Source organism: Leuresthes tenuis, unplaced genomic scaffold (genome assembly GCF_036924035.1).
Source record: "Leuresthes tenuis unplaced genomic scaffold, fLeuTen1.0.hap1 SCAF_4, whole genome shotgun sequence".
NCBI classification, from domain to species: Eukaryota; Metazoa; Chordata; class Actinopteri; order Atheriniformes; family Atherinopsidae; genus Leuresthes; species Leuresthes tenuis.
The window spans coordinates 13,754,947-13,771,366 of record NW_027325358.1 but is presented as its reverse complement, the minus strand read 5'-3'; the positions used below and the strand labels follow the sequence as shown (position 1 = coordinate 13,771,366).

Below are 16,420 nucleotides of genomic sequence, written 5' to 3'. Positions count from 1 at the left end.
TGAGTAATAGATCGCCAGACATTTTCTTAGAACACAAACTGTTTTTTCTCTCTCTCATCTTTAGTTCAGTCTCCGTTACCCGAGTGTGTTCAGAGGAATGTGTTTGTTGCTAGTTAAACCACTTAAGACTTGGCTATCAATCACTGAAGCATAAAAAAAAAAAACCCAAAAGATTAAAACAAGAAATGACATAAATGACAACGTTGCAAAGAACCAATTTTAAATTCCGTCTTGAGACGGTTAAGTTACCTGCAACCTGTCACACAAACATAATTTCATCTTTAGCTCCATCTATAAAAAGTGCAAAAGATAACGCAGTTTGACAGACATAAAACAGTATTTTTAAACCCACAAAGGGATTATCAGATTTTTGTGAGTGGAAAAACTAGGCAGATCTCAGCATGGTGTGCACTGTGCAGTGTGTCCTTAAAATATTTCAGGACACTGGACAAGTGGAGGACAAAATAAGTCTAAAAAAAAAAAAACCTGTCTACAGCAGATGAACACTAGCTCAAAGTGACGTCCTTAAGACAGGAACATTACAAAATCCAGTCCTGACCTAAGAGATATGTCTGACCCCACAATTGATCCATTTACTGTTCACTTAAGCCTCATCGACAATGGTCTCCGTGGTAGGATAGCTGTCAAGAAGCCATTCTTAAGGAAGGGAAACAGGAAGAAAAGGCTGAGGTATGCCAAATGACACGAGACATGGACTGAAAATCAGCGGCAACAGGTCTTATGGAGTGATGAATCCTCCCCAGAGCCCAGACCTCAACATCATTGAAAGAGTGTGGGGTCATTTTGATAGAACGGAACAAAAGGCATCTAAAGAAGAGCTTTGAAATGTCCTTCAACGAGCTCAAAGAACTATTCCTGAAGTTCCTTTTGCTATTCCTCCGTTTTTGCCTTATATACAGTATTTCCATTTCAATTGCACATTTCATTAAATTATTACATCTATTTCCTGTTTTCCTTGCAACGTTTTAAAAATAAAAATAGGGGGTTGCACCATGACTGCTTGATGAGTGAGGAATGTCTCTCCTTCAGAAAACCAAAGCACTCAAGTTGACATAAGATTGTCATGTTTACAACCACGCTCCAGAGATAAAACAACATAATCTAGAATGCATATCCTAAGGAGACCGTATGGGAACACGTTTAATACACCAAGTTCAACTTTATGCTAACAAACTATAGCAACAAATAATCGTATCATACCTTATTGGTATATGAGAATTAAAATAAAATGCTGAATGCATTCAAAGTTGATCAGCAGATTGTAGCTCTGAATATCTACATATATAGTCAAAAGACAGACTTTCTCGACAGTATGTTAAGTAAATATGATGTCGTTTGTTTTTAATTCAATATTACATTGATCTTGCTTTTAATTCTAAATGTACGCGATGCTACAAATGTGTACCGACATCAGCAGTGTCGCAGCTATTGTGATTAACAACCCAAACATGCAGCGAATATGATTAGACAGATTAGTTTCAACAAAATGTCTCAGTTTGCTGCTATTCCACGACAACCACTGTTGCTATGCGAAGAAAAACAGAAGTTGCTGGCAGGAGAAGCGCTATTTAACGCGAACAACAAATCCGGGAGCACAGCTGAACGAAAGCAAAGCTTGTTCCACTCCTTTTCCTTGCTAACCTTCCATGTCAGTACGTCGCCATGTTCACTGTGATCAAGTGACAGCTCCGCACGTAAACGCCGTTTCAGGGTACAACTTCGACCGGATTGATATTCTCGAAATGACGTACGTTGCGCTTCACAAGAGTTTCTGCGCCATCGCGCGTAAACTACGCTACTAAGAAGACGTAACTTATGTCACGAATACGGCCTACGGGGCTACAAACAAACAGCCTAGCAGCTAACAGCCTAGCATGATACCGACCTGCAGCTAACGTGCACACTGACAGCACCGACTGTCCACTGCCAAAGAAACGACGTTGACAGAAGTATTAAGAGAGGGCAGATACAACACAGAATATGCACAAGAACGACAAATAGCGCACAATTATAACCTAAAAAAACATATATCCCTTGTGCCCGTACCGGTGCAAGGCCTGCGAAGACAGCTCATGCTCCGCTTGCCGAAGCGCTCACTGACAGCGCGGGAAATACGGCACCAATGACCGTTGTAGACCACTTAACGGATCACCGGGGTTGTCTACTTTCGTTTGACATGCTAACGCCATGTACACAGAGGTGTTAGGTATCATTTTTACCTTCTTAAGTCGGTTGTCAGCGCCCGTAGACCTTCCTCGCCCCAAATCCAGAACAAACAGTCCCGTTCTACGTCACTGACGTCAGACGTAACGGGGGAAGGCCGAACGTGTGTAAACCGAAATGTCAGTTCTAACTCCTCCCCCTCCCCCCCTCGGGTAACATCATGCAATCCCTTGTAATAATTTCAGCCAGTAAACAGGTTGCTATTAGACACTCAAACTGATTAAATACATATAAAATTAAGATAATTTTGCACGAGTTGTGGACGTTCTCCACTAAAAGGTGAGAAAAGCCTCAACGCAGTACATCGGTTGTTTAAAACGTACATGTATACGCGTATATATATATATATATGTACACATTTATGCACGCCGGTAAGAAGGAAAGAAAGCGAAATAATTTGGCAGTATACTTTTAATAAATGCATTCACAATGACATTTTTGCAGCCTTCACTGTTATGTTGAAGTAACGCAGTCGGATGCGTCGGTTATTGCTCACATTTTCATTCAACCAGCTGAACAAGAACGTTTTAGTTGAACATATTTATCAAGTGAAACAAAGTGAGACATCAAATTATGAATGAGAAACTTGAGTTCTTTTTTTTAACAACACACACATCAAACTGAGAAGATGGCGTTTTAAGAAATTACAGAAAAAATGTCAAGTGTTCGGGTTAGAGGGAATTGGTACGCCACCTGCTGGCAGGGGGTAGTGTTTAATCCTTGACAGCTGTCACTGCAAAGGTTGGCCAAGTCCGTGTTAAGAAGCCACCAGTTTGTATTAGACAAAAAAAAACAAAAAAACTTCTAGACTTAGAACAGATCTAAATAAAAATACCAGCTCTCAAGGCAGTGAAAAACACTTTATTCTGAGTTGCAACAAAACTTCACTTTTGCTGTTTGACCTCAAACTAACAAAACAAAAATCTAGCCCATCTGTAACTGCTGTACCTTAAACTCAACTGCAAGATGACAAAAACAAAAAGTGACTTATTTAACAAGTTTATTTCTCGGTTAAACAAAACTGTTACATGACTGATGTGTATTCCGAGTGATGCTCAGAGTATTCCACACTTTTCCACAGTCACCTTAACTACAAGATTAAAAAGCTCACTTTGACTGGAAAATCATCTGTTCAATCAGCATGGTCTATAAACTATAAACGCTTTGTCATTGAGTGAACCCAATTTGTCTCAACATTACAATACTTATAATCTCTTAACCAATTCTAAACAACTGAAACATTTCACGAAAAGGCACAAAAAAAAAAAGAAAAAAAAAAGGACATTTTCAGCAACACACAGAGCTGCCTTCTTCCCAAGTTTTAAATGAAGAGATCAACCCAAACCCCATCTCTCATTGAAAATGGAGACTGGGCGAGGACGGTGATCCTTTCACAATAAAGACCGGAAGAGGCGAGACCACTCAGCCAGCTATGTTCCAAGTCCTAAAAAGAAGTCTACCAACATCTCTAAAGGGACAGGCAAAGCCATCATGCATAAGACAAGAGTTACTTTGTGTAACTTAAAAATCATTTTTCATTTTAATCTCAGCAAGAAAGTGAATAATGGTATCCAAAATGTGAAACTATTCCTTTAGCAAAAAACATGAAGAGATATGAGCTTGGACTCTGACAGTGGAAAAAAACCCAAAACAATAGAAGTATACTTCTTAATACTATTAGCAATGGGACTGGACTGAATGGACAGGAGGGTGGGAATCACCAGCTGATCCAAAGAAATATTCAGGTCAAGATGTTACACAGAGAAAAAGAGTCATTCGTGATCCTCGTCTTCCAACTGGTTGTCAACTCCCTCGTCCTCTTCCTGGTCACCCTGTAATCCCTCTTCGCCAAGCTCATCATGCACTACATATCCCTCATCCTCTTCTTCCTCTCCAACTTCAAAACCTTCTTCTTCTTGGTTTTCCTCCTCCTGTTGCTGCTGCTGCTCCTCCTCCTCCTGCTGCTCCTGCTGTTCCTGCTGTTGTTGTTGTTCCTGCTGCTCCTCCTCCTCCTGCTGCTCCTCCATCTTTTCCTCCACCTCTGCTGCTGCTGTCGTCGTCGTGTCCTCCTCAGCCACCTCTTTGCCAGTCTCTCCATCGGGCGCAGCCTCATCTTTGGCAGCCGCCACCTCCGTCTGGCTTTCTGCCGTCTCACTGGGTAACTCCAACTCAGACACGTCCATTGCCATAGAGTCCTCTGGATCCTGGTCGTCTTGGTTACCGATGAATGGGTTTTCACCCTTAAAAAAAACAAACAAAATTTTTTTATGTGTATAAAGTTTTAAATTTGAGATCAAAACCTCACTGTCCAATCAAGGTTAGAGTGCTGCTCTGTATCCGAGTTCAACTGAAAATCTATTCAGTTCCACAGCTTCAGTCAATACTCTACCAGATTTAATTCTAGTCCAAAGATCAAGTATTTACACAACGAGCAACACTTGATAGCCACTGTTCAAATATTTAGCCAAGTTTTAGTCCAAAGCAAAAGCTAATCTTCTCTTTATGTTTAAAAAAAAAAACCTGATACAGTATTATTCCAATAATTTAAACATGGTTTCAATCGGATCTCAGATTCCCACCGTTAGCAGATGTTGCCAGGTTACATGTCTGTTTTTAATAACGCTTTGTGTTGTTGTTGTAGTACAGTGTCTCTGTGTGACCTAAAAGGCGCTTTCAAATAAATTGTACTATTGTTATTATGATCATTAATATTATCACCATGCGATGCTGCACATACCTTGAGGTAACTCTCCAGCTTCTTGCCGATGAGCTTGTGATTAAGGATGCTTCGTGCAACTGACAGACTTCCCCGCTTGGACTGTTCCATCATACCCTTGGTAAAAGAAAGAAAAGAAGTTAACAGTTTAAGGTCGAACATAAACCGAAGGAAAAATATCTCAGGAGCAAATATCACAATGTAGGAGCAGTCGTTTTTTTTTTTTAACTGGACCAGTTCGAGGTCTTCAGACACGATATTAAGTTCTAAAACAAACTTTAATATCGTCGCTCACAGAGCAGCAGCTGGTGAAAAAGTTCAATACAAATACCAATCTGTTCACAATCTCCAATACAACAATGCTCATAACAAATGTTTGGCTGCATTTACATTTATGTTCATTTAACAAAGCGCAGCTGAAAGCAAATATCTGGATCAATTGAGTTCATTTCTGCGACTTTCCCCGCCTCGTTTTTTTTTCAACCCATTTTTACTAAAAGGACATTTAAAAAACACACTGGGCACGATCCGCCGTACCTTTCGGTTGTAGTTGTGGTCAGGAGACTTGATGTGCTTCTGAATCAAGTGGGGCTGCATGGGAATGAAAAGGTCACATGCTGCACAGTGGGCCGCTTCCACCTTCCTCATGAAATGCTCCATGCCAAGATCTACAGAACGGATGGGAAATATCTACAGTGAGCAGACGCTTCACATCTAGTTTTTGGGGGGGGGGGGGGGGTGAGTACACACAGAGCTGCCGATGCTTACCCTTGGTAAGATCCTGCTCTCTGTACATCTGGCAGATGGCAGCACTGTGGTTTTCCAACTGGCTGACCCTCTCCTCTGTCTTCTTGAACTTGTTTTTCAAGTACTCCTGCAAAAGCAAAGCTTTTATTAGTTTACAACTCCTGTAACCGTCAGCGAGTGCACTGACCCCTAAAGTATGTAGAAACGGCTAAAAATTGTCCTTAAGAAAAGACTTTCATTAGAGAGGACTGTGGACCCTGCAGTTAGATACGGCAAAGGCTCGTAAATCTTGAAATAGGTGGCAACAACGTTCATAAACGTGGTGAAATGTGACAACAACCCACTCAAAGTACCTCTGAAAAGAAGGATATTTCACATTGAAACTGATGGGTGAAAGTGCAAAATATGGAAATGCACACGTAAATAAGATACATCCATTAGACTTAAAAAGAAATGTTCCATTTTCTAAAAATGGAACTGAAAATGTTTTGTTAAATGTACTCGACTGGCAACTTGTTGAATGTTCTGCTCCTGGAGGGAGACACAATATAATATCACTCACTGTGTAGATCCATTTTAAAAAAGGTGTGAATGCAAATTCATGACAATGCTCAGTGACCTGTAAGAAGTCTGTGGTGGGTTTGGACAACTGGCTGGAAAGGAACTTAAAGTGGTCCTTATGGAAGCGACTTTCAAGGTGAGTTTCCATCTCCTCCTTGTAGAACGAACGGAACTTGCACACAGAACATGCAAACATCACCCTGGGAGGAAAAAGAAAAAACAGAAATGTCAAAGTAAAGTGGGACTCATCTCTGTTAAATAAGAACTAATGACACCTAATTTATTATTATTTTTTCCTCAGGATATGCTGAAATTACTAAAAAAAAATGACTCTCTTGTCTGTCCCCTCACCTTTCCAGGAAGCCTCTCCTCTTTCTCATTTTCGGGTGCTTCTCTTGACCCTGGACAGGGGTCTGTTTGCCCTGAGGCTTTTTCTTCTCATCCTGTTTGGGTGAAGCTGATCAGCAGCACAAGAGCAAAAGTGAGGCACGCCGAATATTAAAAACAGACTCTGCTAATGTATGTTGTACAAGTCTAGTGTAAACAAGCTTACCTTTATCTCCATCTTCAGTGAGTTTTGTATCCTGGACACAAAAAAAGAATTCATAAACAAATGTTACCATTTAAACTTAAGGATACATTGTTCTCCTGATTCTAGGGCTTTTACAGGGGGGCAAAAAGACAATTGTCCGAGATGAGCAAAAATCGTACGAATGAATTCAAACTTTATTGGTAATTTTCTGCTGATCACAGAGACACAGATCCTATGAGGAGGTCCTCAACTCACCTCAGTGCCGGTCTCTGCTTTACTGTCGCTGCCATTTTTCTCTGGTTCTTCTGTTACATCAGAGCACAGGAAATCAGACATGGACAGTAAAAAAAAAAAAAAAATCTTGCCTGCACAGCAATAATGTTATCTACTCCTAATTTACAGCACTTATGTTACAAAGTACCTTTTGTAGCCTCTGACCCTTCACACTCTGTCCTGTTTATCTTTGACTCTGGCTCATCAGCTGCGGTCAGAGTCTGCTTTCTCTTCTTCTGAACTTCTCGCTGCGGCTTCACCTGCTGTAGTAAATTATATAAAAATTTGCACTCACAAACACCTGATCTAAAAATAAATCAAATGCAGACATGACAACCGGAAATAAATCGATACATTTATATGTGTAATCGAGACCTAAACCTGCAGTGCAGAGCTTTTTAGATGCTTATGGCATTCCGCCTCTGCCACTTCCTCTGAACACGAGTTTCTTTTTGCACTACCAGGACAAACAAGACTCTTAGATACATCTTAGAGGTTTCACGTGTGCCGACATCATCTCTAGTTACACCATGTATGCTTTCGTCTTCAAGTCTGACAATCTAATCCTTGCTGGATGACACAAAAAAAGCATAGCTACCAGTGCTCCAACATGGAAATGTGACCATTCACATCAGGTTTAAAGGCTATCGCGCAAACATGGCGCTCGTGGGCTTAATCAATATCATGTGAACTCATCTGGCTTGAATACAGCGGCTGTTCGTTTAGACAAAAGGCTTGCAGTGCAGGTTTAGTAGCAGATTGTTTTCATTCCGAGTATTTAACATGAATAGTGTGAAACTTGTGTTTTTTACCCACGACTATGAAAGAAAGTGAATAAATGATAAAGCGAAAATAAAACCCTGGAGCTACAAGAAAAAAAAAATAAAAAGGCAGACAATTATTTCTACAGTGGAAAAAGAGCACTTCAATGGGACATTTCAGCCAATGTTAACTCAATGGCCTGATGGAGTTAGAACAAGTGATATGTCAAATGTGTGTCTTCATCTTTTCTATGTGGCACATTGCTTAACATGGCAAGTAACACATACTAGCACTTTAAGCTGACTTGCCAGTTGGTTATGGGTAGAAAAAGGAGGGAATCAGAAAGGGCTTAACTTTTGCCCAGGGTCTGAGGTTTTATTTGCCTGGAGGTACTTACTTTGTTGAGGGGTCTCTTGCGGCCTCGCTGGCGGCCAGCCCGTGGGCCCCCTCCAAAATGCCTCCCAGGAAAGTCGTGAGGCCCTGGAGTAGAACCCTGGAAACCCCCGCTCTCAGGGTACATGCGGTTGGACAGGAGGGATGGGAGCTTGCCTCTACCACCTCCTGGAGAGTGGCCACGGTGGGACTGGCCCCCGCTACCACTTCCCCGCAAACCTCCACCCAATGGAGTGGGGTCAGACCTGCGGCTTCCAAACCCTCCTCCAGCTCCTCGACCCCCAGTACTTCCACCCCTTCTGGGGGAACGTCGGCCTGCTCCAGCCCATCCTCCACCTCCAGAACCTCCTCCCTGGGCACTGGTGAAGGGCTCCCTCATACTCTGTCGCATTTTTGCGACTCCATAGGAAGAGGAGGGGCTGTCAAAGCCTCCTCCTCCCCCTAGCCCCATTCCCCCTCCGAAGCCCGAGCCTCCTCGCTGACTCAACAGCATGCTGTCCCCACGGCCATCCCCAAAACCATAGCTACTGCTGCCAGATCTGTAGAGATCTCGGGAGGAGGAGAGACCGGAGGTGCGCGAGTCGAATGACTCGTACTGGTCAAACCTGCAGGAGGGAGGGAGAGGGTTGATAGAGAAGAGCAGAGAGCAAGGGAGGCAGGGAGGGCAGCCAGGCCTGGATTTCTCCACCTGCTATTCCTTCTCCTCCATCGTCTCGCTTTCTCAAGTTTCCATGTCACTCCCAGATTCATTGAAATCACCAAATTAGCTCAAAACGTTGATCCATACAAGCTAACACTCTCCTTGTGGTCTTTTATCATAATCATTTTCTTAATCTTTACAGACTTTTTGAAGGTAATGAAATGCAATTTCTTTAAATCTCCATTTCTTATCAAAAGATATGCTGGGAACCCTTGAACAGACATGAACATGGCCCAGCGAAACATTGATGCCTTGAGACAGGTGCAAGAGCTAAAATATCCTGGGATGTGACTCGATAATACTGAACACACCAAAGAAAGGGCAGGATTTGTAAGCTAGGCATTTCATCAAGCATTGAGTATACGTTTCTGTACAGTAAAGCAAGTAACCTTCAATAAATGTTTCAGCTTCATAGAGCAATACCAGGCCAGCACCTGTAAAACTCATCTCTCTTGCGTAACCTAAAGCCAGAACACAGGTTAGGTCACATGGAGGATGAGAGAAACAAAAGGTGTAAACACAAACACGTCAAGACAGAAGCAATGTTTGAGGAGAGCTACTTAAAAGATGACCTCAAATTTACATGCCAAGATTTGTCTTTCTGTTGCAAAAGAAAATTTGGTTCAATAACTGCACCTCCAAAAAGAAGACCATGCCCATCTGCGGCATCTAAGCTTTATGGGGAACGACATTTTTTCCCCCCCTTGTCAGATAAATTGCATCAAAGCAAATGGTGAGCAAACGGTTTTCTCAATATCAAGGCACTCATTTGCAGCCTGTGAGTGGCTCACGTTTCTTCTGATAAGGGGACTGAAGCATGCATATTTTCACAAAGGCTGGGCGCACAGTGTAAATCAATGCCTCTGCAAGCTAAAACTCCAACCGACAATATCAGCTCCGTGGGTCCCAGTCCACATTGGCATGGTCTTTGTTTTTCTGTTTAAAAAAAAAATAACCTTTACACTACAGAGCCGAAGTTGAGAGCAAATCTAGGACAAGAGCTTTTTTTTTTTTTACTTTTAAATCGGCAATAGAGGTCCTAGACACGCGCAGATCCTTTCCAGTCTAATCTAAAGCAAGAAAAATCTAACTGGCTGGAAATGTTTCAGACATGAGACAACATTTAGAGACAATGCTCGTGCTCTATACTAACCAGACGCGATATTATAATGTATGTAATGCGTTATAGCTTTAAAATATGAAGCGCCCTACTGGGAAATGTGATGTTGTCATTGACATAAATGTGCTGCAGTGGTATGTGACTGATGAATATGGAGCAGAAAAAAAAGAAAAAAAAAAGATACATCATTATTCTTAATAATAATAATAACATTACCTGTCACCCCGAGGCCCCTTAAACCCCCCTTCCAATTGAGTGAGCATGTCCAGGCGCTGGTTAATCTTGGCAATGACCGCATCTGCATGTGTGCCTGTGGATGACGAGAGCAGAGAGCCTCCTGAGAGCCCTCGCTTCATATGGCCGCCGCCGCCGCCTCCTCCTCCTCCTCCTCCTCCTCCTCCATAGCCTCCAAGCCCAGACATCGAGTCCTTGAATCCTCCCCCATACAGATCAAAGCCACCGGAACCTTGAAAAGTGAAGAACAAAAAAAAAAAAAAATAAATGATCACAGCTTCTACTATTATGTCCATTACTGATACATTGAAGGGTTTCAGCAATAAACCAGTTCAATGATACAACATAACACAGAAATGGACATTAACTGCATCATCAAAATTTGACCTATGATGCAGAGCTTTCAAAAAAGCAAACTAACTGGGTATTTTGCTTGCGTCTGCACTAATTTACACACCACTTAAGAAAAGAAATCGATTTGAAGGCAGGAATAAACTAATCAGTCTGCAGTCTACATTCCACCGTGCTGTGAAAGAAGAGCTGCTATGCGAAGCATTCATTGGGCACACTTAATTGCATGGGAATTAAAAAAAAAAAGAATAAAGAATACTGTATTCAAGGTATTCCCAGAAAAAAAAAAAACACGTAATAAATACATGTGCAACACATACGTTTTTATTAACTTTGATTGTATTACTAACCCCTGACTTAAGTAAAGCCTTTACTGAATGAAAATACTGCAAGAAAACACGACTTTATGAATTTCAGTGAGCGTCGCAGGTGAAATGACGTATCGTTAGGCAAACATTAGTTACGCTCGTTTCCCTACCACCGAAGAACAGTGGCGGGCTGTGCAGGCACCTTGCCATGCCAATGCTGCATGAGCCAGCGCATCTGCTGGATGATACCCTCAGATCCAGCAGCTCAGAGTTGTTAGGATTCCAAGAAACAAGGTAGTAAATGGTAAATGGACTTTTACTTGTATAGCGCTTTTCTAGTCTAACTGACCACTCAAAGGTAGTCTCGTCAATCATTTATGACAACAAACCTTGATCACTGGCATGTCACGGGAGTTTTAAGATGCATGTCAATTCCATTGACAAACGCATTTTCCACTGTTTAAGTGACGTTCTCCTCCTTCATCATAACTTATAGCCAGCTTGGGCACTAATAATAGAAAAGGAGCGAACCCAGTCTTCGACCCAAAAACGTCACTGACTGTCAAACAACTTGCCTGTTTTTCTTCCTCAATTTTATATCATTGGAACGCTTTAATGATTTTCATTCGAGTTGATCAAAGTCAGCAATACCTCCTGCAAGTGTGCTTATGTAATCATTCATGATGTCTGTCAAACCTAATTATATAGATTAATTCAACCAAAGATACAGACAAAATATACAAGATAATATAGATAAACAAAATATAGTATAAACACATTTTTAAACAAAACCATTCAATAAAAATATATTAGAATACAAATAGTTTGAATAATAACTTAAAGTAATAATAGCTTTCTGACATGGGAATTTGTTACTAGGCTCTGGTAGTAACACATTTTCTCACCTCTGCTGCCTGAGCCTCCACCTCCCCAACTGGAGTAACCTGCACAGGCAGAGTGAGAGAGGAGGTTAGTATGAGGAAAATAAAAGCTAACAGAGACCGATATTACACACACACAAAAACACCCACAATATTTGGATACGTGCTGCAAAACCACAAGCAGTTTAAATAATCTCCACATGAAATTTAACAACGAATTGGAATATGCACCAAAAGACAAAACGGGCCAGCTAAATGTCGTCCGGTTTCTCTTTTAGCGTGTATGTGTGTGTGTGTGTACGTGAGTGTGTGCATCAGGCTGGTTCAACTTGAACACTGAAACCTGATTCTGAACCTAGAAATGTTAATGTAAAGTTATCGACGCATTCAGAGCGAGGCGGCCATTTTACCAACCGGCTTTTAAACGTTGGCTACATAAATGCTACCTTAATTTAAAAGAATGAGGCATCCAAATTTAGCAGATCACTGAAACGTTTTAACACAGCCTAACAAAAGGTCCAAGACACCCCGTCAATGTTAGCATATTAGCAACACAGCACCATGATGGCGAAGTAACGGCCTAGCTATAGGCCTTGAATACCGCTAACGATTGTTCTCGTTGTCTCTCAATTAAACTTATCTGATTGATACCTAGTTTTACAAGAAAATGGACATTAGCTAGTTCCTTGTTTCAATCTGCAGTCGGCTAGACTGGTTGTAGTAGCTGGCTAGCTAAAACGACATATTAGCTTAGCTCAGAGCTAACAATGCGGCTATATTCCTCGGTGATAAAACAACCGGAGAAAATATAAGAAAAACTGTTTATATTCACCAGAACCGTAGCCTCTGCTGTCCATGATATCGTCGTGCAGCGATAAGACAAAACTATCGACACAAGCGGTCAGCTATTGGTGGCGAAGTCCCTGTCTTGCAAAGCTACGACGAACTGACCGGGTGTCGTGCAGGATGCGCTCTTCTGACGCACCCAAAAAAAAAAGCACGTGATCAATTAGGCCTCGTTCCATATTTCGCCCACATATAATATAATATAATATAATAGAATAGAATAGAATAGAATAGAATAGAATAGAATAGAATAGAATAGATTACCGATTAAAAGTTAGATTTTCTTGTCATGGTATAAAAAATTTGAATATTTGTAGAACATTATTAGCTGATTTATTCAAGTTAACTGAATGAATGGATGTTAATAGCAAAGCAAAATTAAAAATGTTCTGCTTCCAAGAAACAGTGAATGCAGCACAGTCTGCTGAGATACAAAGAGAGGAAGCTGGATAAGTTTGAAGAGTGAGGTAAATGATTCCTGCAAATCTGCAGAGCTAACTGAATATCAGATCATATGTTTCATAATATTTCCCCCTTTAAGTTTTGTAGATATGATTTCAGTAAATGAAAAATATCTTTTTTTTTGGTGTTTTGGTTTTGAATTTATCGTTTTGTTTATTATACCAGTAGAGTCACTTTTTCTTCTGCTGTAAGTCATGCTTTTGCCAACCATGTCAACATGGTACAAAACATTTAATCAGAATTAAATAATTTTTTGGGTGAGTAAAAAGTGGGTGTGGTTACTAATCTGTGGAAATTCTAACAAAACATGAGTAAACACTTTGTTTTCCCAACCTTCACTCTCCGCTTACAGCTCAGTTCAGTCTATGCCCCGTCAGGCACCCTGTGGACGGTGCTCAAAGTTTTCATGTCTGAATTTACTGTTACATACCTCCTCTAAGGTCTCCAGTCGTGGTGCATCGGTCATAGACAGGTAAAGTTCTGCTGTTGCAATTTTTTCAACCTTCAACTCATCTATCCTCGACTTGGTTTTGAACATGGACGGAAGGTAATTTGTACTCCAATCGGAGATAATGTGCATACACAGTAACAGTTTCCTGTTTATCAGATTATGAAAAAGTTTCCACTACTCTCACTATAAATCCCCATTTTTGCAAGTTTATGTCAAAATCATTTTGTTGTGTCGTAGCCTTAAGGGTTATGAAGTTTGCACTTGAGCTGATTGACAATATAAAACATTTTCTACAAAGTTCGAAAGAAAAAGGAAAAACATGGTGTTACAAATTCAATGATTTTAATGTATTTTTGCAATGAAAATCAACATCAAATGTCATCTTAAATGGCATGTAATAATACATATATATCAGTATGTAAAGAGAAGATTGGAAGAATAGGATGTCACATTGTTATATAAAAACAGTTACTTTAAAGGTGGCTAGCTATAATTTAATGATCTATTAACATTAGAAAAGCTCAAGACTTAATTGACAAGTACACCAAACAATAATCATATAGATATGCAGTTAAACATGCAAAGTCATAACAAGAGGGAGATCCATTTGAACTTGAAACCTGTTACTTTACTTTTCTAACACTGGCAGTAGTATGTAGCAGTTTGTGTCGATATCACAGAAAGTTATCACGAGTGTCTTTAAAACTTGCAGAATAGATATTGAGGAAGATTCAAGAATGGACGTGGCACTCGGTTGCTGAGAAGATCATTATACACCTCGCTAAGGCAGGACGGAGATGTCTCAAACAGTATAGATATACTTAATTTTGCAGTTGCGGGACTTAAATCCAAATCCTGTCTTGCACAGGGTCTTGATGCAGCTGTCCTTGCTCTCTTTGTGGTTACCTGCTCAGCTTGTTTTTTTTCACTTAATTCAAACAGAGGCAGAGGCCGCTTGTTTCTTTCTGTATTTTTATGCATGAGAATATGAACGTTACCAGTGTTAAAACAGACACATATGCATGGAAACTGTAGGAACATTTTAGTTTGTTTTTTTCTTTACCTCATCATCATGTACAGTGTAAAAAACACCAGAGGGATCAGTAATAAAACAGCCACTTTTACTCCATTCATTATTGTCACAGATTTTCCTCGTGCTGTGGAGAGATCAGTGTCAAAACATTACATAGAAAAGTTGATATTCTTTTGTGCGTCTCTTTCAAATCACAATAAGCAGGACAGAGCTTTCTGCTTTCACTGATTCAATATTTTTATTTTACTAACTGTATGTGACGTATCCTTGGAGAAAGCTTCCTGGCATGACTTTTGAAAATTGTCTCTACGGCGGAGCAACACCGCATGTGTATTTGATCAAAGTTTACTCCACATACTCACCTTTGACTGTGAGAACCTTCTCAGGGGAGCTTATAAGGCCCTGAATTCTGACAGCGCAGGAGTAGTTTCCCGCATGCTGGCAGTCGACAGGGTCTAGAAGCACATGTTTGTTTTGGTTCACAGGCCCCCTTAGCTCCTGGTCGTTCAAATACCAAACGTAGGCTGTGCTTTCTGTCAGGGGACAGCTGGTACTGCAGGTCAGTGTGACCTTCTGACCCTCTGTCACCTCTGCAGAGGGATTCATAGTCACTTTAAGACCTAAAACATGAAATAGGCCATTAAGACACCACTGTATTGAGGTACAGATCTGAATCAGATCTCATATAGATTGTGGGTGAAATATCATACTAGTTTTAAACATGGCTACTGCTATTTCATCTAATCAAGTCTGGTAAAAGGTAATGTTTCATAGAGGAATAACTATCACAGGTTGTACAAAAAGAACTATCATTTGCAAAGAGGAGCCACCTTCAGACAGTACATGAAACTGCAGTCGAATTTTGCATAGATTATGAGCGCTTTGTCGTTTAAGTTAAAGTATTACCTGTGACAATCAACATTACTTGTGGTGAAGGACACGGTTCATTTTCCATGTAATCCTCCTTGAGAGAGAACATGTATTCTCCTGAGTCATTCCTCTTCAGGTCAATAATTCTGAGCGTGTGCAGGTTTTTCTTGTCATTGTATTCCACACGGCCCACAGCCTCTGTTAGGGGCTCAGCATTGTTCTCTTCAAAATTGTGCATTTTTTTATACCATAATTTCTTGCCCCTCCAGTTGACAGGGTGTGAGTATGCACTGGAAATGTCAACGGAAGTGCCTTCCAGGGCGCAGATTCTCCTACTAACATAATTCACTTTCTTACAGGATGCAGCATCTCTGCCTGGAATAAGGATCACACATCTTAGTGGCAGCGAAAGTCACCTCTGTTTTAACCAAGAAACTAATTGGGTGACTCGCTGCGCTACAGTTGTCAGCACCCTATTCCATGAGCTAGATCATACTCACATGTTTCATCAGAGTACAGATCCTTGTTGCCTTTTAAAGCACAGGAGAAGATATTTTCTGAAATATGGAAAGATGTAATGTTCTGACTGTTGCAGCAACAGAATAACTTTCTGTCCAAGTACCACCTAAAGGCAGTATTTGGGTCAGCCACAGGACAGCTGGTGTCACAGGTCAGTGCAACATAGTATTTTGCCAACGTTAGTTGAACACGCATATCTGTTGGGAGACAGTAATTACATTTTTTCATTAGGCCCTATTGTACATTTTATGAAAGGAGTGTTTGAATATATATATATATATATGGAAACTTCACCTCTGGGATATGTGACCGAGCATGGCTCATCCACTGACTTTAGCTGATGAGAACACATTTTCCCTTTTTCATACGTCACACTGAAGCAGTTTGGAGAGACAAAATCTGCACAAAAAGTGAACA

General features: G+C 40.7%; 2 protein-coding genes across 2 annotated transcripts; both read right to left on the bottom strand.

Moving 5' to 3' along the window:
* Positions 1-3,085: 3,085 nt before the first annotated feature.
* akap8l (A kinase (PRKA) anchor protein 8-like) lies at positions 3,086-12,803 on the bottom strand. Its single transcript, XM_072384687.1, has 13 exons — positions 12,655-12,803; positions 11,847-11,885; positions 10,265-10,514; positions 8,233-8,833; positions 7,222-7,336; positions 7,056-7,105; positions 6,822-6,852; positions 6,620-6,725; positions 6,327-6,468; positions 5,729-5,834; positions 5,498-5,628; positions 4,982-5,077; positions 3,086-4,484 (listed from the first exon to the last, which is right to left on the bottom strand). Exons 1-13 carry the CDS (start codon positions 12,677-12,679, stop codon positions 4,017-4,019), a joined length of 2,160 nt encoding a protein of 719 aa, XP_072240788.1. The 5' UTR covers positions 12,680-12,803; the 3' UTR covers positions 3,086-4,016.
* Positions 12,804-14,640: 1,837 nt separating this feature from the next.
* Positions 14,641-15,742, bottom strand: LOC140305024 (sialoadhesin-like). Its single transcript, XM_072383804.1, has 3 exons — positions 15,521-15,742; positions 14,977-15,234; positions 14,641-14,738 (listed from the first exon to the last, which is right to left on the bottom strand). Exons 1-3 carry the CDS (start codon positions 15,720-15,722, stop codon positions 14,641-14,643), a joined length of 558 nt encoding a protein of 185 aa, XP_072239905.1. The 5' UTR covers positions 15,723-15,742.
* Positions 15,743-16,420: the final 678 nt, after the last annotated feature.